This window comes from Orcinus orca, chromosome 8, assembly GCF_937001465.1.
Source record: "Orcinus orca chromosome 8, mOrcOrc1.1, whole genome shotgun sequence".
NCBI classification, from domain to species: Eukaryota; Metazoa; Chordata; class Mammalia; order Artiodactyla; family Delphinidae; genus Orcinus; species Orcinus orca.
In genome coordinates, this window is record NC_064566.1 from 10,149,935 (window position 1) to 10,175,561 (window position 25,627).

The 25,627-nt window shown below is 49.8% G+C and overlaps 1 protein-coding gene and 1 long non-coding RNA gene across 2 annotated transcripts; one reads left to right on the top strand and one right to left on the bottom strand.

Annotated features, from left to right (window-relative positions):
• Positions 1-1,523: 1,523 nt before the first annotated feature.
• LOC117197331 (pregnancy-associated glycoprotein 2-like) lies at positions 1,524-16,857 on the bottom strand. The gene is given in 11 exon segments (XM_049713134.1): positions 1,524-1,810; positions 3,261-3,588; positions 5,135-5,251; positions 6,392-6,585; positions 7,797-7,915; positions 8,010-8,127; positions 9,090-9,261; positions 12,401-12,454; positions 15,372-15,482; positions 15,719-15,794; positions 16,348-16,857. Coding segments are annotated over 9 exon segments (1,263 nt in total). The 5' UTR covers positions 15,380-15,482; positions 15,719-15,794; positions 16,348-16,857; the 3' UTR covers positions 1,524-1,657.
• Positions 16,858-16,861: 4 nt separating this feature from the next.
• Positions 16,862-19,213, top strand: LOC125965131 (uncharacterized). Its single transcript, XR_007478670.1, has 2 exons — positions 16,862-17,033; positions 18,595-19,213. It is a non-coding gene; the product is annotated as an uncharacterized LOC125965131 (long non-coding RNA).
• Positions 19,214-25,627: the final 6,414 nt, after the last annotated feature.

Consider the following 25,627-nt stretch of genomic DNA (forward strand, 5'->3'; position numbering starts at 1 on the left):
CACAGAGAAGGTAACTGCAAGGCTTAGGGGTGTGTTTCAGGGTGGGGTGACAAGACTGAAGTGAATGCCCCCCTCTCGCCCGACTGCAGCCTTTCCCTGGTCCCTGAAGAGGAAGCCCCTCACTCCTCTGGCCCCCTACCCACACCTGTGTTGCTTTCTCCATCTGGTCCTTCCCATTGGGGGTTGTCTCTTCATGTGTCTCCATGAATCGGTGGTGGGTTCCTAACCCAGCCCTCTATCGCTGGGGTCCACCCCAGCACCTGGCACATAGTAGGTGCTCAGTAAATTTGTCCTGAATGGAGAGATGAGGAAGGAAGGGCATTGTCCCTTTCGCTGATTTGTCTTGCCCGAGTAAAGGCCCATACCGTGCATTGCGTGGGGTGTGTTTTCCACCTTGTTTATTCTTCCCTGCTCCTTCTCTCATGTGGGTCTCCCTCCACCTCTGACCCCTGCTGTCCCCAGCCTGGACCTCTGCTTCCAGGTGGGAAGAAGTGATGCTTCCACTCCAAATGTGCCAAACCATGGCAGCTCGAACCAGTGGTTTGTAGCTCTGCCCCTGGAGGAAGCTCAGAAACGCTGAAGGCTTAGTGCGCCCTGGGGCCCCTTTGCATGCGTGGCATCCTCGCCAGCAGCCTTGGAGGCCAAGGGAAGGAGCATGCTGGGCCCTGGAGGGGTGGGCATGGCTCAGGGATCCATCACTTGGGATCCACACGGCCCATCACTTGGGAAGTGGGACTAGAAAGGACACTGCAGGTGTGGGTGGCAGAGAGCTGGTGACTGGGGTGGGGGGACAAACGGGAACCATCTCAGCTTGAAGGGCCTCACCCAGAACCCCCCTGGAGCAGGCCACTGCCAAAGGTCCTGTGAGATGGGAAGGGTAGAAAGTATTTTTATTACCCGTTACCATCCCTCTGAAAGAGGAGGGGGCGGAGTTGGTGGGGGCCATCACAAACTCTTCCACTGTCTAGAACACTCGCGGCCACTTCCTTGGGGCCTGCCTCGCCCCAGCTGCAGTCACGTGGTGCTGGAGGAGACTGTCAATCACGTTGGGCAGGGCCACGTGATCAAGTAAAGCCAATCATAGTACCCCCAAGCCCCCCGCCAGGATGGTTGCTCCAGGGCTGGACACGTGATCTGAGGTGGCCCAATCAGAGCCCTCCTTGGTATCCTGAGGTTTTTCTGAGCTTCATTCCTTAGGGATTAGACGCGATAGGGATAAATGTGTAGAAGTGTGAGGGAAGAAAGTTGTCAGGCTAAGAGAATCAAAGATGAGAGACGGGAAAGAGTGAGGGAGGGAAAGAGGGAGCTGATGGCTTCTGATTCCTTGGGTCCAGTCACTGAGATCTTCGCATCTGCTGTGGTTCCTGTGTCCCGGACCCCCAGTGTCCTTCCAGTAAGTCTCCCCTTTCCTTGAAGCCACTTGGAGTTGGGCTCCTCTCACTTGTGGTTCAGATCCTGCCCAGTCATGATGCACCTCCCCGACCCAAAGAGAGGCACTCATTTGTATTAGCACCGTTGAGAATGGAAACTTTTATTCTTTGCTGAGAATGGGGCTTTGCAGAGCACCACAGTCCACCGCCATCCCTGGGTAGGAGTGCCCTACGTGTGAGTGAGTGTGTGTTTGGAGGGGGCCTGACTGCTGAAGCGGCCCCAGCCTTTACACTGCGGGAGCCAGGCCAACCCTGTTGTTTCCCCGATCGTAAACCGAGAAATACAGCCTCAGGAAGACGTCGCCCAGGATCCAGGTCTCCGAGCGGCTGATGTTCTCTGTGCCCCCTGCCAAGGTGCTGAGGCATTTGCCCCGAAGGCTCTGGGGGAGACGGAAATGCACAGCAGTCAGCCTGAGCCCTTACCTGCCACCCTCTCGGCATCCGGAGCCGGCAGCTTCTCGGTTTTATCTCCCTCCTTTGGTAAGAACCAAGTGGCTCTCTCAGCAGCTGCGGAAGTGGCGTGCCCATCCAAGACCAAGAACGGCCAAGGCATGTGGTTGCCATGAGGGAGAGGGGCTGGGGGAGGGGAGGACGGGAGTTTGGGATGAGCAGATGCAAAGCACTATAGAGAGGATGGGTGAACGACAAGGCCCTGCTGTAGAGCCCAGGGAGCTCTATTCAAGCTCCCGTGATCAACTAGTGGAAAAGAAGAAGAAAAAGGATACAAATACACGTATAACAGAGTCAGTTTGTTGTACAGCAGAAATTAACAAAACACTGTATATCAACTATACTTGAATAAAATGTTAAAAAGAGCAAGGATGGCCTGTAATTCCCCTCATTCCTTCTGACCCTGCTCGCCGTTTCCTCTGCAGGGAATGCCTTTGCTTCTCCCTCTTCCCCACGACCCGTTCTTAGAGACTGCGCTCAGCCCCTCTAGGAAGGCTTCCTGGCCCCACGCTCGCCCTCCCTGGCCACTCCAGGCCGGGTTGGGTGACTCACCCTGGTGCTCCCCTTGTGTGCAGCCCTCATCACTCTAATGTGCGCCCGGCACCCCTCGGCTCAGCCCCCGGGGGTGCCATTTGCATGGGGTCCAGTGTAGATTCTCCTGGACCCATGCAGGCCTCCTCATGCCTCCATGAGCCTGGGGGTTTAGAATGACTGAAATTCCCTTTCTTCCTCAAAGCCTTCTTTGAGGCCATCAGCCTCCTCTGAACTCCCATAGGGAGCTGACATTAAGCCTCAACCCTGTGCAAGGGCCGTGCGGTCACTGTGCACCCTTAATTCACGGGAGCATGCAGCCTCCCCACAGAGGGGTCTGGTACCCCAACTCACAGAGTGGGAACTGGGGCTTAGCAAGGGGAAGTCGCAGGCGAGGACGAGGGTCGCCATGTAATTTGTCATCCAAAGCAGGACACCTTCGAGGTGGGAGGGAGACCGTTAACCATTATGGTGGGACAACACACTGAGACTGTGGCCACCCACCCCACTTGTCCCTTGGCCTATTGCAGGGATTGCTAGAGCTGACTTTCCGTGTTCATCTATCTGAGGGCTCAGGTTGAACTGAAGCTCCTTGAGGGCCGAGGCCCTTAGTGTTCCCTTCTCCTTGTGCCTCGCACCAGGCCAGCACGGGGCAGTGTTCCATTTATTTCAGGATGATGGAAGTCCCAGACTGCCCCTTACTCTCAAGTGGTTGGTTTTGTGGGAGGCACTGGCCCAGCCACAGGGGCTCCGTGGCATCTGCAATGGTGTGGCTTGCCCTGCAGAGGGCCCCCTCCTGCAAGCAGGAGCCCAAGGGTTTCTGCAATTCCACCAGGGTTGGCCCTTCACCTTTCTGATGTAGGCTTGAGGGGGCACTGGGTAGTCGTTGCCGTTGATGCTGAAGATGATTGTAGGCAGGCGAGCCACATAGCTACATGAAACCGCATACTGTTAGAGAAAGAGGGAGAGAGGTTGGCCCAGGTGATCCCTGGTGCGTGGAGAGCCCCGGAGTGACCCTGTGGCGTGACCCTTCACCTCGTTATCGACAAGGCGGGCGCCGATGAGCCTTCGGATGGCGGTGATCACTCTACTTGGGCCAAATAGGAACGACGTCCCGGTATCCACAATGGCCTGGCAGCCGCGGCAACAACCAAAAGCCACACCGTTTATGGTGATGCTGAGAGACAGTGGGACAGAGTGGACACCAGGATCACTGTGAAGTCTCCCCCCATGACCGCCCCCCTCCCTGACTGTCTCCCTTCAGCTCACGCCCTGACTCTGTTTGCCTTTGCTCTGGTCGCCTAACCTTCGCTGACTTCCTTTCAGCTCCTGAGTGCATCAGGCTCTTTGGTGCCTCAGGGCCTTGGCATGTGCTGCTCGCCCTTCCTAGAAGACCCCCATCCCCTTTGTCTAGCTAATTTCTCCTCATCTTCCAGGTTCCAGCTTACTTGTCTCTTTTTCAGGAAAGTCCTCCCCCCCAGACTAGATCAGGCTCCTGTCTTGGTCACTCTCTGTAGTCTCTTCCTCATTTCTAGCATGTACCGAAGTGGAAATTCATTATTATGTGTGTGACTCGTTTCATGTACGTCTGCCTTACTAGATGTAAGGGCAAGTTGTAGCCTCAGTGCTTCTCTCAAGTGCCTAGCACACAGCGGATGCACAATGTATGTTTGTTGAATGAATGAATGAATGAAAAAGTGGATGAGGAACAACCAGAGCCCTGTATGTGCTGTGTGACCGATAACGGGTCAACCCACACAGTGAAGATGGAGGTTCTCCGGGGCAGCAGATGCTGAGAGTAGGGGTGTCGGAGACACAGGCTGCCCTGGGAGAGGTTGTCTCCCAGCATGGCCCACTCACACAGCTCAGACACTGAGGCCCCCGGCCAGGCGATGCCTGAGCTAGCCCAGGGGCCTCCAAAGGACACGTAAGCTTCTGTCTGAGGGTATCACTGAGAATCCCGTCAATTATTGCCCCTTGTTCTCAGGCCACTCGTGGATCCCGGCTTCCTGATTCTCTCTATCACAGCCCCTGCCCCACTGTGTGCCCGGGATGGGGGGTGGCTATGGGTGGGGCGAGTGTCTCTTTGTATGAGTTGCTTTCAGGTCTCAAGAATGCAGCCAACCTCTCTCCACTGCTGGGGAGTTTCTCCCTCAGGAAACCAGTTTTCCTGGTTTGTCCAGGACTTTCCCTGTTTTGAAACTGGTAGTTTTGTGTAGTGACAGCTCCCTGGGTCCTGGGTAGCCCTAGACAGTTGGTCAACTTATCACAACCCTGTTCAGGCTGGTGAAATCCTCCCTGATCCTCTTTTCACTGCACTTCAGGGTCTTCAAACGGTGCTCCCTGCCTTCCAGCGTGTTGGGTGCAGCCCTCTTGGGCTGCACACGTCTCTCTGAACCCTGTTCAGGACCCTGGTCAGAGCCCTGGTCAGGGGCCTGGGGTGATTATGAACCCATGGGTGGTGTGTGTATTTGTGTGTGTTTTTGTGTGTATCTGTGTGCCTGTGCGTGTGTTTACACGTGTGTCTTTGGGGGGTGGAGCGTATGTTTGTGTTTTTGTGTGTATCTGTGTGCTTGTGCGTGTGCTTACACGTGTGTCTTTGGGGGTGGAGCATATGTCTGTGTGTGTGACTGTGCGTCTGTGCGTTTATTTGTGTGTCTGCATGTGTCCGTGTGCACGTGTGGGAGCATCACTTGGGGGGGCCCTCAGAGGGAGGGGCTTACCGGTTCATGGTTATCTGCCAGTAGTGAGGTCGGGACACTGGTATCCACTGGAGCTTTCCTTTATGGTATCTGTGGTCCACCCCGCCTAACATCACAATGCTGCCATTCTCCTTCTGGCTGAGGAGAGAAGGAAGAGGGAGGGCTCGTTGTAGCAGAATAACGGCAGGCACTGTCTGAGGGCTGTGCTTCTCCACCCATCCTTGGCACTATTAGGGTCCCCATTTTACAGAGACGGAAATTGAGGCCCGGAGGGATTGAGGACCTGTCCGAGGTGGGTCACCGACTAGTGAGTGGCACAGAAGGGGTTCGAAGCTGGGCAGCCTGGCTGGGCTCCGACCACCCACCCTTCTGAAGAGGGCCCGGTCCCCTCCAGCAACCAGAGTGCTCAGAGATACCCTCAGAGGACACCGTGCCGGAGGGGTCTGGCTGCCCCCTCGCCTTGCCTGTCATTGTTCAGAAAAGCCGAGGCTCGAGGGCGCCAAGGGTGTGGGCTCAGGCTCACCCAGGGTTGGCTTCACCAGCGTGTGTGACCTGTGCCATCCATGGGGCCTCACACTCAGCAGGGCCCTGAGCCTCTGCTATCCCTGTCTTGAAATTCCTAATACTTTTTTTTTTTTTGCGGTACGCGGGCCTCTCACTGCTGTGGCCTCTCCCGTTGCGGAGCACAGGCTCTGGACGCGCAGGCTCAGCGGCCATGGCTCACGGGCCCAGCCGCTCCGTGGCATGTGGGATCCTCCCGGACCGGGGCACGAACCCGCGTCCCCTGCATCGGCAGGCGGACTCCCAGCCACTGCGCCACCAGGGAAGCCCCTCCTAATACTTTTTGAACAAGAGGTCCCACGTTTTCATTTCGCGCTGGCACCTGCGAATTGTGTAGCTGCTTCTGAGATCCGGGTAAAATGTTAGTGAGGAGGAAACATTCCCACCATCCCTATCCTTCCTCCCATATGAAATCCATCAGCACATCCTGTTGCCTTTTCCTCCAACCTGTATCCTGATATCTTCCACTGCTCTCCCTCTTCCCTTCACACCCCCTGGACCAAGCTGCTGCCCCTGAGCCCATGAGCATGCTTGTGTTCTCATAAAACTTTATTTACAAAAACCAGTGGCAGGGCCAGATGTGGCCCTGGGGCTATAGTTATCTCGGGCTAGACTGTCTCTCAGGAAACTTCTGAATCAGGTGGGCTACAACTTTTCATGCAACTGAAAGCATCTTACAGCTGACTTAGAGAGAGGGCTTGTGCGGTTCGGACTTACCTGCTCAAGTAGAAGGCAAAGACAGACTGAGGAATGAGGCTTCGTTTCTTCAGGGTGTCGAAGATGGGGGTGGTCCCTTGGATGGCGAGGCTGGGGTAGCCCAAGCCCAGGATGCCATCAAAGGGTGCATCTTCCATCCCAAACTGTAACTTGCTCAGGCCAAATGGCTGGCCCATGTCAATAAGTTTCCCGATCTGTGGGAGAGGGGAGTGTTCCCACATAAAGGTTTGGGAAGGGGGGCTGGGACTGGGCTGGGATGGAGATGCCATGAGCACCGCAGAGAAGAACTGCGGCCTGGCTGTGCCCTGTGTTGACCTCAGATAGTTAGACCAAGCTGCGACTGGAATTTGGGTTCCATTTGTGCTGGGCTGTGGCTTTGAACCAACACCTGCCCATCCTGCAAACACCATGTGAAGTGAGCGAAATTGGCCTCATGCTTCCTGTGCAGGTGGAAAAACAGGGACTCAACAGGACCAAATGGTTCCCACTGGAGGACAGAATGAGTAGAGAGCAGGATAGTCTTCTCTTTGCCATCACTGTGATCTGATGACAGAAATGGACTGAATTCATCGCAGTGCATCGTGGAATTTGCATCCGGCCAGAAAGACAGAAGCCCATTTTACAATGTCGCTGCCAGGGTGCTTATGAAAATTCTGCCTGGGAAACACGCTTTGGGGATGTGTGTGTGCATGTGCATGTGTGTGTGTGAGAGAGAGAGAGAGAGAGAGAGAGAGCTCAGGCCCTTTGGGGGATGCAGGCTATAGTTTTCACTAGGCTCTCAAAGGCCCCCTCTCGTGGACCCCCATTTATCAGGCCCTTCCCACATCTGTGGCCCCCTGCTTTCCCTGTCTGGATTCCCGAAGCCCTCAGTTCCCCGCAACCGCCCAAGATCAGTTTTATCCTCTCCCCAGGTACCGCACACCTGATGAATCCTGACTGGCCAGCCCAGCTCCACCGTTTACCTGATGCCTGACCTTGGCAAGGCCCTGGCTTTCTGCACCTCGGTTCCCTCATCTGTCTAGTGGAGCTAATCATAGCACTTGCTATGTGGGGTTGCTGCAGGAGTAAACGAGTTATTACCGTGAAAGTACCTGGCACAGCCTGAGGATATAAGAGTGGGTGCTTTTTTCCCCTCTCTCCCTGCTCCCAGCAAAAGGAACCTTGAGCTGCTCATGGGCAAAGGAGCTGCAAACCCACACCTCAAGCCACTCTCTGGGTCAGCCATTCTGGGAGTTTGTGTGTCAGCAGGGACACTGTCTCCCCAGGGACACAACACTGTGGGGTGGGCGGCCAGCCACTAGGGGACTTTGGGAAAGACGGGCCCTCCCAGTTGGGCCTGCATCTGTTTTGTAAGCTGCGGTTGCTCCCAGGGCCAGCCCTGACTCAGCTTCTGGTTTCCAGTTACCCGAACAGTGTCGTAGCCAAGAAATCCAACCATCCTCCCGGAGCCGTAGGTGAGGTCGATGGACCGGCCCCAGAGCCGGAAGGTGGTGGATGCGTGAGGGTTGAAGAGCTTGTGTGTACCTGCGAACACAAGAGATGTGTGTCCGTCAGGTGCTAAGGACGGAGAAGGGGGTGGGAGGGGGAGTACAAGATGGGCGGGGGGGCAGGTACTCACGGCAGGGGCGACTGTAGCAGTAGATGGAGGGCACCCACAGGTCAGCTGAGCCGGTGTCAAAGACGACCCTGAACTGCTGAGGGGGCGTTCCAATGGTGATGTTGCCGACATAGGCTAGCTACAGGGGCCGGGGAGGGGTGGTGTGGTCAGACCTGGCTGCCCTGGCCGCCCTCGATTCCCAGGGTACTGCTTCCCTCGAGGTGTCCCGTGTCTCCTGAGATCACTTTCCAACCGCCCCACCTCACAGCCTCTGCTCACACCGGTGCCTTCATTTGATTTTTTTTTTCTTTTGCTCCATGCGGGCTCTTAGTTCCCTGACCAGGAATCAAACCCGGTCCCCCTGCAGTGGGAGCGCAGAGTCTTAAGCACTGGCCTGCAGGCGAGTCCTGGTGCGTTCATTTGAGAAGCTCTCCAGTCCCCCCTTTAAGGCCCAGCCTGTTTCTTTCTCCAGTTGGCCCTCCTAGGTCACCCCAGGCCACCTCCTCTGAACTCAGACCATGTCCTATCACCACCACGCTGCTGGCCCTTTTATTTGACATGTATTTACTCTTTGCCTATCGCTCAGGCTGTCCTATGCATTCTTGAGGAAGAGACGAGTCCTTTTTTAAAATCAATAACAATAACCATAGTGTTAGATTTTTATGGCGTCACAGGCCATAGGGGCTCAGTAACTTTTTACTGGTGTCCTTGGATCTGCGGAGGCTGAACTTTGTCCGCCTGGGGTTTCAATCTTGATTTGCAGTTGGCTTTATCTTTTGATCAGACACGGCTCACCTTTCATCTGTAACTCAGTGGCTCACTTAGTTCAGGAGGAACAATCTCCCTCAAACTAATGACATATCTTTGGCAAGAAATAGGTGTTTACCTGCCACCTGGTCATTGCCGAGCCCAGTTACCACCGACCAAGAGTTGAGGATGAGAGTGCCCTCTTCTCTGGGAATGGGGTCCGTATTCCCCAGTGTTTCTGCTTCCTGCAGGAGCCCTAGCCCCACCACACCGCCTGGCGCCTCCAGATGAACCCCAGTGCCAGGCCAGAGCACCAGGGGGCGCTGTAGAGTGCCATCCACCCAACACACTCACATCCAGGTAGTTCCTCAGGGGATGAAGAGTCATTTTCGGGTAATAGGCAACATTCTGGGACCTGTTGCCAACACTCTGGGACCAGTTGCCATTGTTCTTCAACAGGAAGTTTGTCAGCAAGTTTTTTTCCCTGAGGGTTTCTCGCATGGTCTTCATCTTTGTTAGAGGGATTCTTTCACCGAGCATTGGGAAAAGGAAACAAAGAAGGGTCAGCAACCAGCTGTCTGTGTTATAGTACGACTGTCATACCTTGCATTGTAATGGCACTGTGTATATTCCAAGCATTTTTATGAGTGTCCTCTCATATCAGGATGCCATGAAAAGGCGATGGCAAATGCCTAGGTTTGAATACAGGTTCTGTTGTTTAATTTGGGTAAGCCATATGACCATTTGGAGTCTCAGTTTCCCCCTCGGTAGGTAAAAGGTAGAATATAACTCCTATCGTCCGTATAGAATGTTCTGGGTATTAAGTGAGATGATGTATATAATGTACCTGATATGTAAGAAGTGTCCACAATGACAGCCCTTCCCATTGCTATTGCCATCCCACTGTATCTTTTTCTAAGAAGTTCTGGGAAGGAGTCCGAAGGGGGATCATTACCCTCTTTTTACAGGGGAGGAATTTGAAATGCAGGGAGTTTGTGACTTGGCTGTGGTCACACTGCTTGTTAGAGGTAAATCAGCCTAGAAGTAGCCTTCCAGATCTTTCTCCAGGGCTCCAGCAGAAGAGAGGGGTGAGAGAGGAAGCCAGGAGATGGGGAATAAATTAGGGAAATTAAGAAGCTAGAGAAGCAAGGAAGAGTCAAAATAGAAAAACAAAACGAAAACAAAAACGAAAACTCAGAGAGTTCTGCATGCACAGAGACATCCAAAGGGGATGGAGAGATAAAGGAGAGAAATACAGAGATGAAGACACAGACACATACACAGAAATGCAGAGAGAGCAGAGAGAATACCTAGAAGCAATCACAGGAGAAATGCTGTTCATAGGACCACACTTACAGTTGCACAGGTTGTGCACTGAGCAATCCCAAGGAGTGCCATTTTCACATAGGTCATGATGTGACGGTACCCCAAGAGTTGTGCAGCCCTGCAGGCCTACCCCAAGACCCTTGGGCCCCATGTTGCCCATGGCAAGGTACTCATCAATAAGTGAGAGTTGAACTTTAAGACTGTCAGGGAATGATTACATTCCCTTCTGAGCCTGATGGGTGGAAGAATAAGAGGACAAGGAAGACCCCAGAAAGAGAGATGATGCCACTTACAGTCCCCGCACTTACATGACTAGGCACTCTGAGAGGGCCACCATCCCAAGGATCCCAAGCCACTTCATGCTTCTTTCCTGGGTCCAAGTACTCAGGAAAGAGTGAGTTCTGAGCATGCAGTGCTGGCCAAGAGCTCCTAGTTATATATGCTCTGACATGCCCTAATTGTCCCCCTTAGGCCATTAATGGATCTGATCAGAAATACGAACCTCTCGATACAATCTTTACCTCCATCAGTGTCTGTGGGGAGTGGACTTGGAAAATTCTCAGAATACAGAGATTTCTACTGTAATCTCTTCCTTGGGGCTTGGCTGAAAAACGAAACTGAACCGCATGGACTAAGAGTGGGGAGACTGTTGCCAACTTGGAGATAAAACACTGCTAACAACGTGATAAAAGTAAATACTACTAGAGAAATGCTTGACATTCGTGATCTAACGTGCTCATGAAGCGTGTGTTTTTGTCCTCAGCTGGAGAGGAGATCGCTCGGAGGAAAAGAGTTCAAATGGCAAAGTGAAGACTTTAGGGGCAGCCCAGTGACATGCGAGTGGCTTTACGTAGTGGGACAGATGGCACAGTTCAGGGGCACCTGTGATGCCAATATGCATCAAAGGTCAGGGCTAGAGTAGTATTACAATTACACAGCTTCACTATTGGGAGAAATGTGATGCATGCATCCACTAGATACTTTATATCGTCCAACAAACATACACGGAGGCCCCTGTGTGCTAGGGTCCAGGGTAGATGCTGTAAAGTCAAAGTCAAGTAAGACACAGGAGGTCCTTATCTTCAGGGAGCTAGCAGTCTAGGGCAGTTCTCACAAACTCATGACCCAGGAGGCAAGAGAAATGAATGGAAGGGCTGGGCGGGCATCAGGGACACAGGGCAGCACATGCCCTACCACTGGGGGCAGTCGCTCCTCAGCTCCCACCAGCGGCTGGTTGGCAAGTTTTCAAGAGAAGTTAGAAGTCTGGATATTTATGTAAAATCCCCTGATTTTAAATGTTAGCGACCAATTTTGTTTGTTGTTTTCAAAAAACATAGTGTGAGCCAAACCTCAAACAACTAACTGTGTGCTGGATTCAGCCTGCAGGCTGTGCAGGTTTTTATTTCTGGTCTGGAGGTGGGAGCAGAGAGGGGACAGAGAGGGGGTTCAATTCATGTTGGTCGAATGAGTAAGAGACCGAATGCATCTTAACCATGTTAATTTTCCTTCCTTATGTAAAGAAAGATTACCAGGGTCATATAAACCAATGAATTTAATAATGTCCACTTGCTGAGCATCTGGTATAATTCCCCACTAGGGTCCATGCCTTGAAACATTTTCTCTACCAAACCAAGCATGCGAAGAAATAACTTCTAAGTGTCTTATCAGTCAAAGAAGACAAAAGAGACCACTCAGAGCTCCTGCTCAGCCTGAGGTGAACAGGGCTACCTGTTAAACTGTTATTCCAGCCAAAGTAAAGATGATGGAGTTTTATGGTTCCTTCCAGGCTTCCCAGGACGTGGGTGTTCCTGCGTGAGATCTATCCAGGCCTGTCCCTTGGGTAGAACAACGGGAGGCTGGCCTGGTCACCAGGCGGGTGATAGATTGGGAGCTGCGTCTTCCTACTCATTTTTGAATGTTGTTAAAATTCAGTTTTGGTGTTTCAGTCCCTACGCAGGGTATCTGACGGCAACTAGCAAGTGACACACACTATACCATTTAGCTCAGCAATTCTACTTCTAGGGAACTATCCCAAAGATACACTGGTGGGCTTCCCTGGTCACGCAGCGGTTGAGAGTCCACCTGCTGATGCAGGGGACACAGGTTCTGCCCCGGTCCGGGAAGATCCCACATGCCGCGGAGCGGCTGGGCCCGTGAGCCATGGCCGCTGAGCCTGCACGTCTGGAGCCTGTGCTCCACAATGGGAGAGGCCACAGCAGTGAGAGGCCCGCGAACCGCAAAAAAAAAAAAAAAAGATACACTGGCAAAAATACAAAAAGACATATGTACAAGCCATTCACTGCAACACTGTTTGTAAAATGAAAAGATTAGAAACTTACCTGTAGTGACCATCCACGAGGGAGTGTTCAATAAGGCACAGGGCATCCGAACAACTAGAGAGAGGCGTGAAATGCGTGAGGTCTTCAGGGTGTACTGTTTAGTTTTTAAAAAAGAGGGACCACAAATGTGCTTGTAGTTCGTTACTTTTACATACACATATATGTCTGTTTTCAATAAAACTAAAAACACCTGTAATTTATGGGGGCGGGGCAGGGACGGAAGTGAGATTTTTCTTGTTTTATAATTTGACTTTGCAACCATGTAAATGTGTTCCAGAATTTAAAAATACATAAATAAACACATCTGTCGAAATTGAGAACTAAGACAAATGAGCCTAATTCTACCAAGTTGGTGACCCAGCCGCACACAACAAAACATTACTTAAGTGGCTTTAAAATGCAGAACTTTGACCTACATTCAGAGTGGGATATCTTCTAAGAACAAAGACAAACACACAAACACATCCTCCCTCCAAAACCAAACCCAAAACCAAAAACCAAAGAAATCTGAAACTATATCCAGCACCTTATTGTTGGTGATGTTGCTACTGTTATTTTGAGAGTATCTTATGTATGTTACAGGTTAACGCAAGTAAGTAACTAATGCTAATGTTGTCATGAAGCATGACTTCCAGTGGAAGAGAGAAAAGATGTTTACGTATAAAACAAAAAGCTTAAGTAAAACCCTGCGGTCTGAAAACTTGAATTGGAAGTATAAGTTTGTACCAATTATTTTCCTTTCTTTTTTTAAAGAAAATCTCTACTTTCTGGGTCTGACCACTGAAAAGCCTAGAAGCAATGGCAACTTGATAACAGTGACTTAGTGACTATCCTGAGGCCTAGCCTGTGGCCTCTGAACACCATTTCCCACCAGAAGATACAGAGATTCTTAAAGAGTTGGTTGATTTCAGAACTGGGCCAAGAAATGCACAAGGTACGCCTCGGAATCTTGAAGGACCAGAAAGTTGAGGGCCTTCAAAGACCACCAGGGCCCGGGCAAAAGTTTAGGAATCCATATGAAGAGGCCAAAAGTGGGATAATTTTAACATCACATCAAATTGATTGAAACAAATTAAATATATAAAAAGCCATGACTAGTGGCGCAGTGGATAAGACTCCGTGCTCCCAATGCAGGGGCCCTGGGTTCGATTCCTGATCAGGGAACTGGAGCCCACATGCATGTCACAACTAAGGAGCCCACATGCCACAACTGAGGATCCTGCCTCGCACAACTAAGACCCTGTGCCACCAAATAAATAAATAATAAAGATTAAAAAAAAAATAGCCATGAGTTCCAAGTGGTAATATACAACACCTAATTTGTCACTGTGATAGATTGCCAATGCACCAACTCACTATTCTGAACACTGAAAGGGGGAAATAATCATCAATATGTATGCTATTTTTGTATGTAACTACAAATAGTCGATGAAGGACTATTCATTTTAATCGAAGAATTCCAGTAATTAAATTCAGAAGAAATGGTAGAACCGGGAAACCACTGTTTTGCAACATCCTAATGAAAAAATGGATCTAGGCAAAGACCATCAATGGATGCTAAAACCATAAGGTGAAAGGTCGAAGGGGAAGTTTATAACAGATGAGTTTGGCAACATCAGGACCCACTGATCAATCTCAACGTCTATCAAAGTGGGGCAACTAGAAATTATGAGCCTCTTGATGTGATGCCATAAGAAATATATGGAATTACATATGAAATATTCGAATAAAAAGTTTTGAACTCAAGTCTAGATTTAACTACCAGTTTTCAGGGAAATACATAGATAAAGGAACAGAGAAGCAATGCTCTAAACCCAATACTTGGGAGTTCTATAGGACAAACAACCCCACTTCCTCCTGCTTTTTAAACAAATAAATGGCATAAAAATGGGGGGGAGAGACTGTTATTTATTAAAAGACAACAACCAAATGCAACATGTGTGTACATTCTCTAGATCCTGATTTGATAAATAAACTGTTAAAAGGCATTTTTTTGAGAGGATCGGGGAAATTTTAATATGGACTGATTATTAGACTTTACTTTTGTTTGGAACAAAATAGCATTGTGGTTATATATATTTTGTGACACGGTAATCTCTTCCTTAAAATACTTCAGCAAAAATGAATAAATAGTAAAAAAAAAATGTTAAAGTGAAGGTTTAGATAAAAAAAAAAAAAAGATTTGTGTAGTTGCTATGGATTGAATTGTGTCCACCCCCAAATTCATAAGTTGAATCCCTAACTCCCAATGTGATGGAATTAGAAGGTAGGGCCTTTGGGAGGTACTTAGGTTGAGATGGGGTCTTGAGAGTTCAGCCCTCATGATGGGATTAGCGCCTTTATAAGAAGAACATTAGGTAGATAGCTAGTGGGAAGCAGCCACATAGCACAGGGAGATCAGCTGGGTGCTTTGTGACCGCCTGGAGGGGTGGGATAGGGAGGGTGGGAGGGGGGGAGACGCAAGAGGGAAGAGATATGGGAACATATGTATATGTATAACAGATTCACTTTGTTATAAAGCAGAAACTAACACACCATTGGAAAGCAATTATACCCCAATAAAGATGTAAAAAAAAAAAGAAGAGACACCAGAGAGCTTCCTCTCTCTCTTTCTCTCTCTCATTCTTCCTCCCCCTCCCCTACCACATGTGAGGACACAGCAAGAAGAGAGCTGTCTGCTAGCCAAGAAGAGGGTCGTCACCAGGAACCCAATTGGCTGGCACCTTGATCTGGACTTCTAGCCTCCAGTCCATGACAGCCTGGGCCTACTAAGACAGTAATGTAATTCTTGATGCCGGTGATGAAACACAGGGTTCATGATACTATTCTTTTTTATTTTTATGTTTGAAATCTTTTTGTAATAAGTTTAAAAAACTTCCATTTGGAAGTTTCTGTCTTTAGTGATACCCTGAGGGGCCCAAGAAAAGCAGACTTGGACAGGCCCCCACTGGCTGAGTGGTGGGAGTCCCACCTGCTCATTACTCTAGCTCTTCTCGTGTGATCTGACCATCGCCAGCCCCCCGCCCCACGCTCTGGGCTGCTTGGTCATCCAGCTGGACACTTTGATGAGCCAGGTCAGGACCTGGAGGTAGAAGGAATGAAGACATTTTTAGAAAAAATGGACTGGTCATCTCCCTCCCCGGGGCGGGGGCTGCCATCTGCAGGTGAAGGATAGGGCTTAGGTAAGGAGGGAGGCAAGGAGCGAGGCTGTGGGGTTATTTGGAAGGGAAGGAAGGAGGGATTCACAACCAAGTAACCAAGAGGAAGACAGCTTGCTTAGGACCCAGGAAGGAAGAAGCACTGAGAAAAGAATGGTACCTAGCAGAGGTCCAGATCCACCTGGGTCTTCCGGTAAAACTTGTTGGAGGTCACGATCTTCCTGCTGGAATTCCTGCTGTGGACATGGAGGTGATAGAGCCATACTCCCTGCTGGTGAGCCCCGGGAAGAGGGACAGCCACACCCAGGGGCCCTTTGATTACACTCTAGCTGTTGGCTGGACAGCAAAACGGAAGCTCATGCAAAGCATTTAAAATAATGTCTAATTTATCTAACCTTCCTGGCATGTCTTGTATCCAGAGTTCCTTTAGGAGAGGCGATTCATCAGCCTAACTTGGGTTTCTACTGAAGTCTACAACCTTCTCATCCCACAGAACCTGAGTGGCAGAATGTTCCAGTGGGCACGGCCCCTAAGGTCCTCTGGCTCACAGCAGCTGTGTGCCAACTGGTCTGCCACTCCCCGTTCTGAGTCCAGCATTGCCGGACATCGTCAGGCAATCGCGGCACCCTGACTACCAGCTGTGGCCTCAGCATCCTCGGCAATGGGCACCTCTCAGTCACTCGTCCACTACTTGGCATTGACCTTCAGTCTGGGACAGCTGCTCTAGAGCAAGTCTAGTCTCCCCAATCCCAGAGATGAGGAAACTGAAGCCAGGGGTGTATGACTTACCCAAAGGCTGCAGGCAAGTTAGTGAATTGCTGGGACCCAGGGCCTCTGGTTCTCAGGCTGGGAGAGCTCCGAGCAGGGAAAGATCAGAGACAGCTCAGCTGCAATCCACTGCTGGGAAGCTCTCAGAAGTCTGCAGGTGCCAGAGAGGAAGCCCTTTCCCCTGCTTCCTCAAGTCTGGCTCCACTTCTATCACCAGACCTGCCATGGCAGCAGGAGGAAAGCAATGCTGGGAGCTGGCTCTGCTGGGTGCCGGGCAGAGTGGGGGCGCTCCCAGCTGGAGTGGCACCGGCAGGCAGTCGTACAAATAACGCCCAACTCACGCCCAGCTCAGCGGCCCTAGGGCTCCCGCTTCTCGTTCACACAACACAGACCCTTGTGAGACTGGATAATATTGAACTGCGTTCACAGCGAGGAGCATTTTCTGCTCAGCCCTTTGGCAACTTAGATGCCATGTCTTACTCTTTCTTCAGGGAACACCTGGCTGAGCAAGGCTGGGCGTGCTCAGGCAAGCTCGGATTCAAGGGATTTGTTCCCTCTTTGATGCTCAGGAAGACCTTGGAGCTTCGAAGGCCTTGACAGGGGATGAAACCGCTCCTGTTCTATGCGGACTTTGCTATATGGATCTGGTTGGAGAAAAAGGACAGATGCACGGGGCAAGGCTAGGCATCCCTGGGTACCAACTGACTGTGAGTTGAGTTCCAGCCACCAGGCTTCAGGGTCAGGTGCTGATTCTGCTCCCCGTGGCCACCTCTCGAGAAGGAATGGAGGAAACAGATTTTGCCCAGAGAGCAGTGTGGTCTGGGGACACCGTGATCACACAGGGGAAGCCTAGACAAGAGCGTTTACTTGCCTCTTGGCTCTCTCAGTGCCCTGGGGATTCCACCAAGGAGGATGAGCAAACGGAGGGGGTCAGAGTCACTGCTGGTACCCCTGGCACCTGATGCCCCTGGTGATAACCGTCTCGTCTACACAGCCCCCGGTCCCAGAGCCGACTCAGCCCCACGACAGCTCTAGGGTTCCCCTTCTGGAGAGGAGAGAGAAGGCTTGCTGCTGGTAACTCACAAGTGAAGTGTGTGATGAGGTCATGGTTGGTGACCTGTGGCCTAGGTCCAACCGTGAAGGAAGATTGAAGGTGGAAAAGTAACCATTAATTAAGCTTGGTTACCTTGGGCCTTTGCAGTGACTATTTCCCCCATCTGGAATGTTCTTCTCCCAGCTCTTTTCATGGCTGGCTCCTTCTCAACATCTAGTGTCATTTCATATGTCCCCCCACCACCCCCTCCCGCAGAGAGGCCTTCCCTGGCCACTCCATTCTCCCAGGCACAGAGCCTGATCCGTTCAAGGAGCCCATAGACACTGACTGCATTTCCCGTGTGCTTTACGTGGGCACCTGAGAGCTTGATAGTGTCCCCAATTTACAGATGAGGAAACTGAGGTTGAGAGCGGTTAAGCATCTCCCTGGGGCACACAGGGCCTGTGAGTGGTAGAGCCAACATTTGAATCCAGGTCTGTCTGACTGCAAATTCCAGCCGCTCTTTAGTCCTGGGCTTGGGGGACCAGGAAGCGATGCAGAGGAGACGAGAGTGTTGGGGATGGAGGGGGTAACTGGGAAAGGATCTCATCTACTGGGAAATATTCATTCTTTCAGTGAACCCTTCTTCACAGTGCTCTGAGCCAAATCCAGAAAATCCTCGCTGCGTAGGTGGAGCCTGGAGGGCAGGGACAGCGTGTGGACTGTGCCGAGAGCACAGATGCTGGGCCCAGGGGGAAGGTAGCCTGAAGCCTAGTTCGTGATCTTTTGCCACGAGCCAGTCCCCTTGGGAGCTTGTCCATCTGGAGGGCCAGCTTTTTCTGAATGGGCTCGCAGGGGCCTTGTGGTTTAGGAAACAAAACTTCAGAAAAGAAATGTGACCAGGCTGTAACGGAGACATGCTCCTGGCGTCCTGGGAAGCAGATGCCTAATGTTGCCTTGGGTGGAAAGTTAGGAAGGCTTCCTGGTGGAGGTGGCAACTGAGCTGTGTCTCGATGGATAAAAGGACTTTGCTGAGTGAGTGTGGGGAGGAGGGAATGCCCATCAAAGAGGGCGGCACTGGCATTGTACTGGACTCCAGGGATTGTCAGTCACCTGGCAAGCTTAGCCCTATGGGATACATTATATTAGTCTGGGCAATATGGGCAGTAACAAGCAATGCCCAGTTTAAAAATAATAACTTTCTTCTCTTACTCTCTCTGTCTGTCCATCATAAGTTGTCTGGGGCTCTGATTGGAGACATCTTCTCTCGGGGATGCAGACCGATGGAGACGTCACCGTCTGCCAGGTCACTGTTTGCTGTGGCAGGAGGAAGGGCGTGTGCCAATTCATGTGCTGACTATCACGAATGAAAAGTGTTGCCTGCCATATCAGTAAACAAAGGATGCTGCAGCCATCCAGCCATCACATTCCAGCTGCCCCCAGTGGTGAGTCTTGAGGGAACTCAGGATGGAAATAGGTTGCCACCATAGAGCCCTCAGCTACTGCAGCCAGCCCCCAGTGGTGCACCTAGAGGGGACTCAGGAGGTGAAAAAACAGCATACTTGCCCTAGATAGCTAAGATGCAGATCAAAGGAATGAATTCAATGAGTCCAGACTCTTGCATCTTCCCGGACATCAAAAAGCACAAAATTCCTTAACTTGAGATGTTTGGCTTCCTTTCATTAACAGTAATCCTTTGATGTTCCAACTACCTGGCTTTTGTTGCAAAAACTCCTGTATGTCCTGGCTCCTCCTGTACCTCTCCAGAGTGGTCCCCCTGAGCCATCTGAGAGGCTGCCTCCTGGGTGTGAAGTCCTCAGAAAGTCTGCCAAATAAAACAGAATTCTCAACTTTTAGGCTGTGCATTTTTTTTTTTCAGTTGACATAAGCAAAGCATTTGCCAGGAGTGACCTGTGTCACTGCTACCTACATTTCACCGGTGTGAACAAGCCACATGGCCACACTGAATTTTGAGGGAGGATGGAAGTGTAATCCAGCATGAGTTTAGGACAAAGACTTGAAAATCTGGACAACGGCACTAGTAATGCACTAATAATGCCCAGAAAAGGAGAACAAAGAGCCGGTCCCAGGGTCGGGTGGGGGCTTGAATACCATTGTCGAGAGCATGGGATTTATCCTGTGGACGACGGGGATCTTTGAGTAGGTGGGTGAAACATTAGACTGCGGAGAATGGAGGAGAAAAAAGGAAAGAGAGGCTAAAACATCAGAAGGATACAAGAGATGAAAGATGGTAAGAGGAAGAAAGTACATTTAAAAAAAACCCCAGAAGCTGTAGAAATGGGGTGGGGGAGCATTTGGACACTGAGTGAAGGTCATGGCTGCTAGCTTCCAACCCTCCATTTTGGTGGGAAGAAGGGGCGCAGACAGATATTTTGGAGGGTTGTTTGCGCTGGAGAGTCAAGACTTTGGTGGGGGCATAAGGAACCACCTCAAGACTCTTTAGTTTTTCATGAAAACAAAGGACTAGACTCACTCTATGGTGAACTTTCAGAGTAGAACAAGGACAAAGGTTAAATGGGAAGAAGGCAGATTTAACTTTAATTTGATAACAACTTCTGTCTTTAAGTTACCATTGTTATTCCAACGGTTTGCCAAGCACCTTGCAGAGATAGGCGTGTGTGTGTGTGTGTGTGTGTGTGTGTGTGTGTGTGTGTGTGTGTGTGTGTGTGTGTGTGGTTTGGAAATGTTAATTTCCTTCCTGTTCTCACAGGGCAGGAAAGAAGGAATGGAAAGGTAATACTCTAGGCCAGGAGGAGGGTGCTGGTTAAAAGCTTTGTGGTGTTCTAGAACTACACTGAAGGAAGCTCCCACCCCTGCTGGTGTTTGGAAGGCGAAGTTAAATGAAGTTAAAAGGGGAGATAGGCAGAAAGAGTAAGTAGCAGGGTGGAAGGGAGGAGGAAGCTCTCTGTGGGGAAAGAGGGGTGGTCCACCCTGAGGCTCGTTCTCCTCCTGTCACGTCTGCAGGATGGGGCAGAACTTCTGACCAGAGGTCGGTGGATACTGTAGTCTGATCACTGAGCATGTGGCCTTCAGAGGAGCTGGTGTGATCCCCTAGGACTGGTCCTTGCTCCGGCCCAGGCCTTGGGAGGGGCACCTCTGTGACCTGCCCAGAGACAGAGGGCACTGGTGTGTCATCTTGCGGCTGGGGGATCTGATGGTGACACCACAGTGCCTGCACAAACACACCCCCCCTTCATTTTTTCTTCTGACACCACAATAGTCTGGAAATCTCAAAGGATTCTATGGAGGAGTGAAAAGAGTGGGATATAAGTTCTCTCTGGCCTGGAGGGGAGAGAAAATTGAACTTGAGTTAAAGATAAAGGTATATGACATGGCTTACAAAATGAAAATGAGCAGAACATAGCACTTAAGAATGCAGCGCTGGAGCCCGATGGCCTGGGTTTAAGCCCCATCTTGGCCATCTACTAGCTGTGTGACCTTGACAAGTTACTTACTCTGTCTGTGCCTTACTTTCTCCATATTTAAATAGGGGATAATAACAGAACCAAATGAGTTAATATGTGTAGGGTGCTTCGGTTCATGGTAAGTGCTATATGAGTTTTATATAAAGTTGTCGACTGAAGAAAAGCACGATGTGAGAGCTGTGAGTTAAGTTTTATTGGGGGCGAAGTGAGGGCTACAGCCTGGGAGACAGCCTCTCAGAGAGCTCTGAGGAATTTTGCCGAAGAGGCGTGTGGGGGGAGGAGGTCAACATATACGTGATTTTGGTGAAGGGGGTACGTGCAGTCAAGCACACATTTTGGCAGAGACTTGCTGCTTGTCACGAGGAGCAGGTGTCTCCGTGAATGATTTTAGTGCTTTTCTAGACATGAGAAGATGCAAGAAATAGGGCTCATAAAATCTTTCCCGAAAAATATTTATCTGAAGGCTTGTTCTGTCAATTTTCCCAGAGCACAGAGTGCCTCATTCCTGAGCTCCACCCTGAACTCCTTTCAGGGTGTGTTGAAGGTCAGCGACTTCAGTGGCTAGTGACGCCATCCTTGTAGTGCCAGATGGCGAGTGACAGTCTTTAGTTGGCAAAGGTAAGCATGTATTTTGGACTCAAATTCGTACCTGTTACACCTGCTTTATGTGGGGAGCTTGTCCGGGAGTTAGCAGCTGCCTCAGTGTCATGTAATGATTTCATGTAATGATTTGGAACATCTGGTTCCATCTCTGGCTTTGCAGATGAGGAATCAAGGCCTAGAGAGCAGAAGGAACTTGGCCAAAGTCACTCTGGGCCAAGGAATGTAGTGACAAAACAGGGACTGGAACTCAGGCAAGTTGGAGTCGTGAGTCAGCCTCTTGCCGGCTGTGGGATCGCTGTGCGGGGCTGTCCAGCTATGGGATGAATGGGCTGCTCTGTGGGCCTCCAGGCCTGAGTGGGAGCCGGCGGAGGCTGTCTGACCTCCATCTGGTCTGGAGGCTGCTTGGAGGAAAGGCCGTTTTTTCCTTCTGACGTCTAGCTGGCCTGAGGGGTTGGGGAGCTTTGTCTGTCCTCCTGGAGGCTTATCACAGCTGATGCCAAGGTCAGTGGGGATGAAAGCGGGGGGCAGCTGTGGTGTGGCACGAAAGGGGACCCAAACTAGAGATGGAGCCTGGCCTGTCTTGACTCAGCGCTTTATCAACGATCACACCAGTTCCTGCATCTCGCTCTTAAAAACCTTGTGCGCGTGTGTGTGTTGGGATGGGGTGGGGCGGGCAGGGATTTAAATGCCATGGTGAGATGCTCTCCACTGGGGTGAAATGCACCACTGCTCCAGCTGGTGGCTCACGCTGGTTCATCAGAAATGGTTTCCTCGAAACAGAAACAGATTCACAGTCTTCGAAAACAAATTTATGGTTACCAAAGAGGAAAGGTGGTGGCGGGGGGGGGGGGGGGGATAAATTGAGAGTTTGGGATTAACATATACACACGACTATATATAAAATAGATAATCAACAATGACCTACTGTATAGCACAGGGAACTCTACTCAATATTCTGTAATAACCTATACAGGAAAAGAATCTAAAAAAGAATGGGTACATGTATATGTATAACTGAATCACTTTGCTGTACATCTGAAACTAACACAATATTGTAACTCAACTATACTCCAATATAAAATAAAAATTCAATTTAAGAAAAAGAAAAGGCTTCCCTGGTGGCGCAGTGGTTAAGAATCCGCCTGCCAATGCAGGGGACATGGGTTCAAGCCCTGGTCCGGGAAGATCCCACATGCCGCGGAGCAACTAACCCCGTGCGCCACAACTACTGAGCCTGCGCTCTGGAGCCCACGAGCCACAACTACTGAGCCCACATGCCACAACTACTGCAGCCCGCGCGCCCTAGAGCCCGTGCTCTACAACAAGAGAAGCCACCGCAATGAGAAGCCCACGCACTGCAACAAAGAGTAGTCCCCGCTCACTGCAACTAGAGAAAGCCTGTGTGCAGCAACGAAGACCCAACGCAGCCAAAAATAAATAAAATTAATTAATTAATTAAAAAAAATAAAAAAGTAAAGATTTCCTCTAGCGACCAGAAGGGGCTCTTTCCCCTCGAGGGATTCCTGATGTGATGCTGGAGAGGGCAGAGCGGGTGCAGAGCACCTTGACATTATCTGAGATTGCGTTTTCCCCAGCTTTGGTGTGCTTTTGCTTCTAGTGGCCCCTTTGACTTGTCTTTGGAGGATCTAATACAAGGGCCGCTAGACACTGCGTGGCCATTAGTTGAAGGCTGAGAGGTAGAGGCTTGTGGGAGTGGGAGAGCCTTGGGTTAGGGCATTTTGAAGGCACAGCTTACATTCTAGAGTTTGCTGGGGGAGCAGGCTGGAGCTTCCCTCTCCAAGACTTGCATGAAATCATATCCAGGCTTGGTTTCATCCCTTTTCCTATTCTTGCCTCCTCTGTGCCCTCACTGGTTTCTCTGGGAGCAACTTTGAAATAAATCACTTGTACATGAAACCTCATATCCTGTGCTACTTCTGGGGAGGCTGACCTAAGATGGTCCCTTCTTCAGGCAACCCACTGAGACCCCGACTGATATAGGTTCCCCGCCCAACTGTTCCTAGAGCATCGTGAAGCTGTCCCTACCATGTGGCTTTGCCCTTGCTTGATTTTCTGAAACCCACACTGGACCACGTGTTTCAGAGGGCAGGAATCTCACTTGACTCACTTGTAAGTCCATGTAAGTAGATCTTGTCTCTATCCACCAGACTCCAATTGTCAAAACAAGGCTAACACACAGGTTAGTTATTAGGTTATGGGTGTTAGGTTACAGGTTCAACTGCTGTAATCAAAGTCTAAATAACACTGTCTTAAATATAATTTCATTTCTCCTTCATGCAATAATAGTACAGGTAGCTCCACAGTGATGGCGACCCGGTTCTTTCCTGTTGCTTTGCCATCTTCAACATGTGATGTTCACCTCTGGTCTAATATGGCTGCTCCGACTCCTGTCATTACATCTGCATTCCAGCTAGCAGGACAGAGAAGGGGAAGCAGGATGTGCCCCTTTCCTTAAACGGCATAACCAGAGGTTATAAAATTACTTCCGCTCATTTGTCATTGGCTACAATGAAGTCACAGTGGCACTTTTAGGTGAAAGAGAGGCTAGTAAATGGACTTTTTAGCTGGGTGGCCCTAGACTAGGGGTTTAATTACCAAATGAAGAAGGAGACAATTAGGAGTGCCTGTTATACCCTCCCGTTTCAGTGAAGATAAGCTGAGTTACACTATGAAGACATAAAACCCCAAATCTCAATGGCTCAACATAACTAAGGTTTGTTTCTCACTCACATCTCGGGTGGGTGGGCAGAGAACCCTGCTCATCGCAGTCTCTTGGGGAGGAAAGCAGAAGGAGGCTCCCTCTGGATGCAGGGGAAGGGAGTGTGTGGCAAATTGGACTCTGGTTCTTAAAGGCTTCCACTTGGAAGTGACATATCACCTCTACTCACATTCCATTGGCCAAAGTAAATTCCATGGTCATGGTAAAGCTGGGGGTGGTGGGTACATAGAAGGGCAGGGGCAGTGTGATCAGGATATTTATGATAAGTAACAATGGCCACCACCCTTCATTCTTGTGCCTATATTTTGTTCTTCTTTGCTTCTCCCCACCCTGCTCCTCAGCCTCTTTTGGTCTGTAGATATGGATTTGGATGAGATTATATGAGAGGACATATACTAGGCTGTTAATTAGTGGGAAAACCAAGCCAAGAAAGAAAGAAAGAAAAAAGTCCAAAAACTATAAGAAAGCATGTTTGTAATCACAATTCTCCATTTATACAAGATTAGGTGTATGTGTGGTTTATGCATAAATTTAATAAAATAATAAAGGAAAGAAAAATTTAAAATATAAATTCATTTATCAAACCCAACAAAATAATCATAATAAAACTGTACCAGAGTAACCACATAGTAGTATCAGGTTTAAGTTTGGATGCACGTTACAAAAAACCTAAAAGAACCATAACTTTAACAAGATAAAACTTGATTTTTTTTTTCTCCCACTTAAACAAATCTGGAGGTGGGCCATCCAGAACTTGACTGGTTTCCACCTCCAAGGTCACTTCATGGTCCAACACAACTGCAGGGGTTCCAGCCATCGCATCTGAAATCCAGACAGCTGTTTAAGAAGAAGGCGGGGAAGTCAAAGAGACTCATCTCCCAGCTGAATCAGCTCCTTTAAAGCAGACTTCCAAGAAATCCCTCTTATACATCTGCTAATATCACAAAGTCACTAGTCATGACTAACAGCAAAGGAGATTGGGAAGTGCAGTCTTTAAGCTACTGGACACATTGCTATATAACAAAATACATTCGACTCTTAAGGAAAACCAAAAAATGGCTAATTCTGTAAGCAGCTACCAGCCTCTGCCTCAGAGACACAAAACCTTTCTGGATTGATCAGGCCAAACTACTGGGCATAGTATGGGAGCCAGGAGGAAGGAGTAGGAGTGAGAAGCCAGCCAGATGGATCTGACTTGTGAGTCAAAAAAAAAAAAAAAAAAAGAAAGTCTTCACTGGAGATCTCCTGAAGACTGAATTGGGGGTTATACATACCACATGGCCAAACTTCTTTCGAAAACTGCTTTTCCAACTCAGTTCCCAAATCTCTCTCAATATTTTAGCTTCTTAAATATCTTGTTTTTGTTACCTCACATTCTGACCTACCTGTCTGCCATCCTTACTTTTGTTCACATCACTTCTCCATCCAGTCCACCAGCATAACAAAATCCAGTACTGTGGAGCTAAACAAACACTTTTT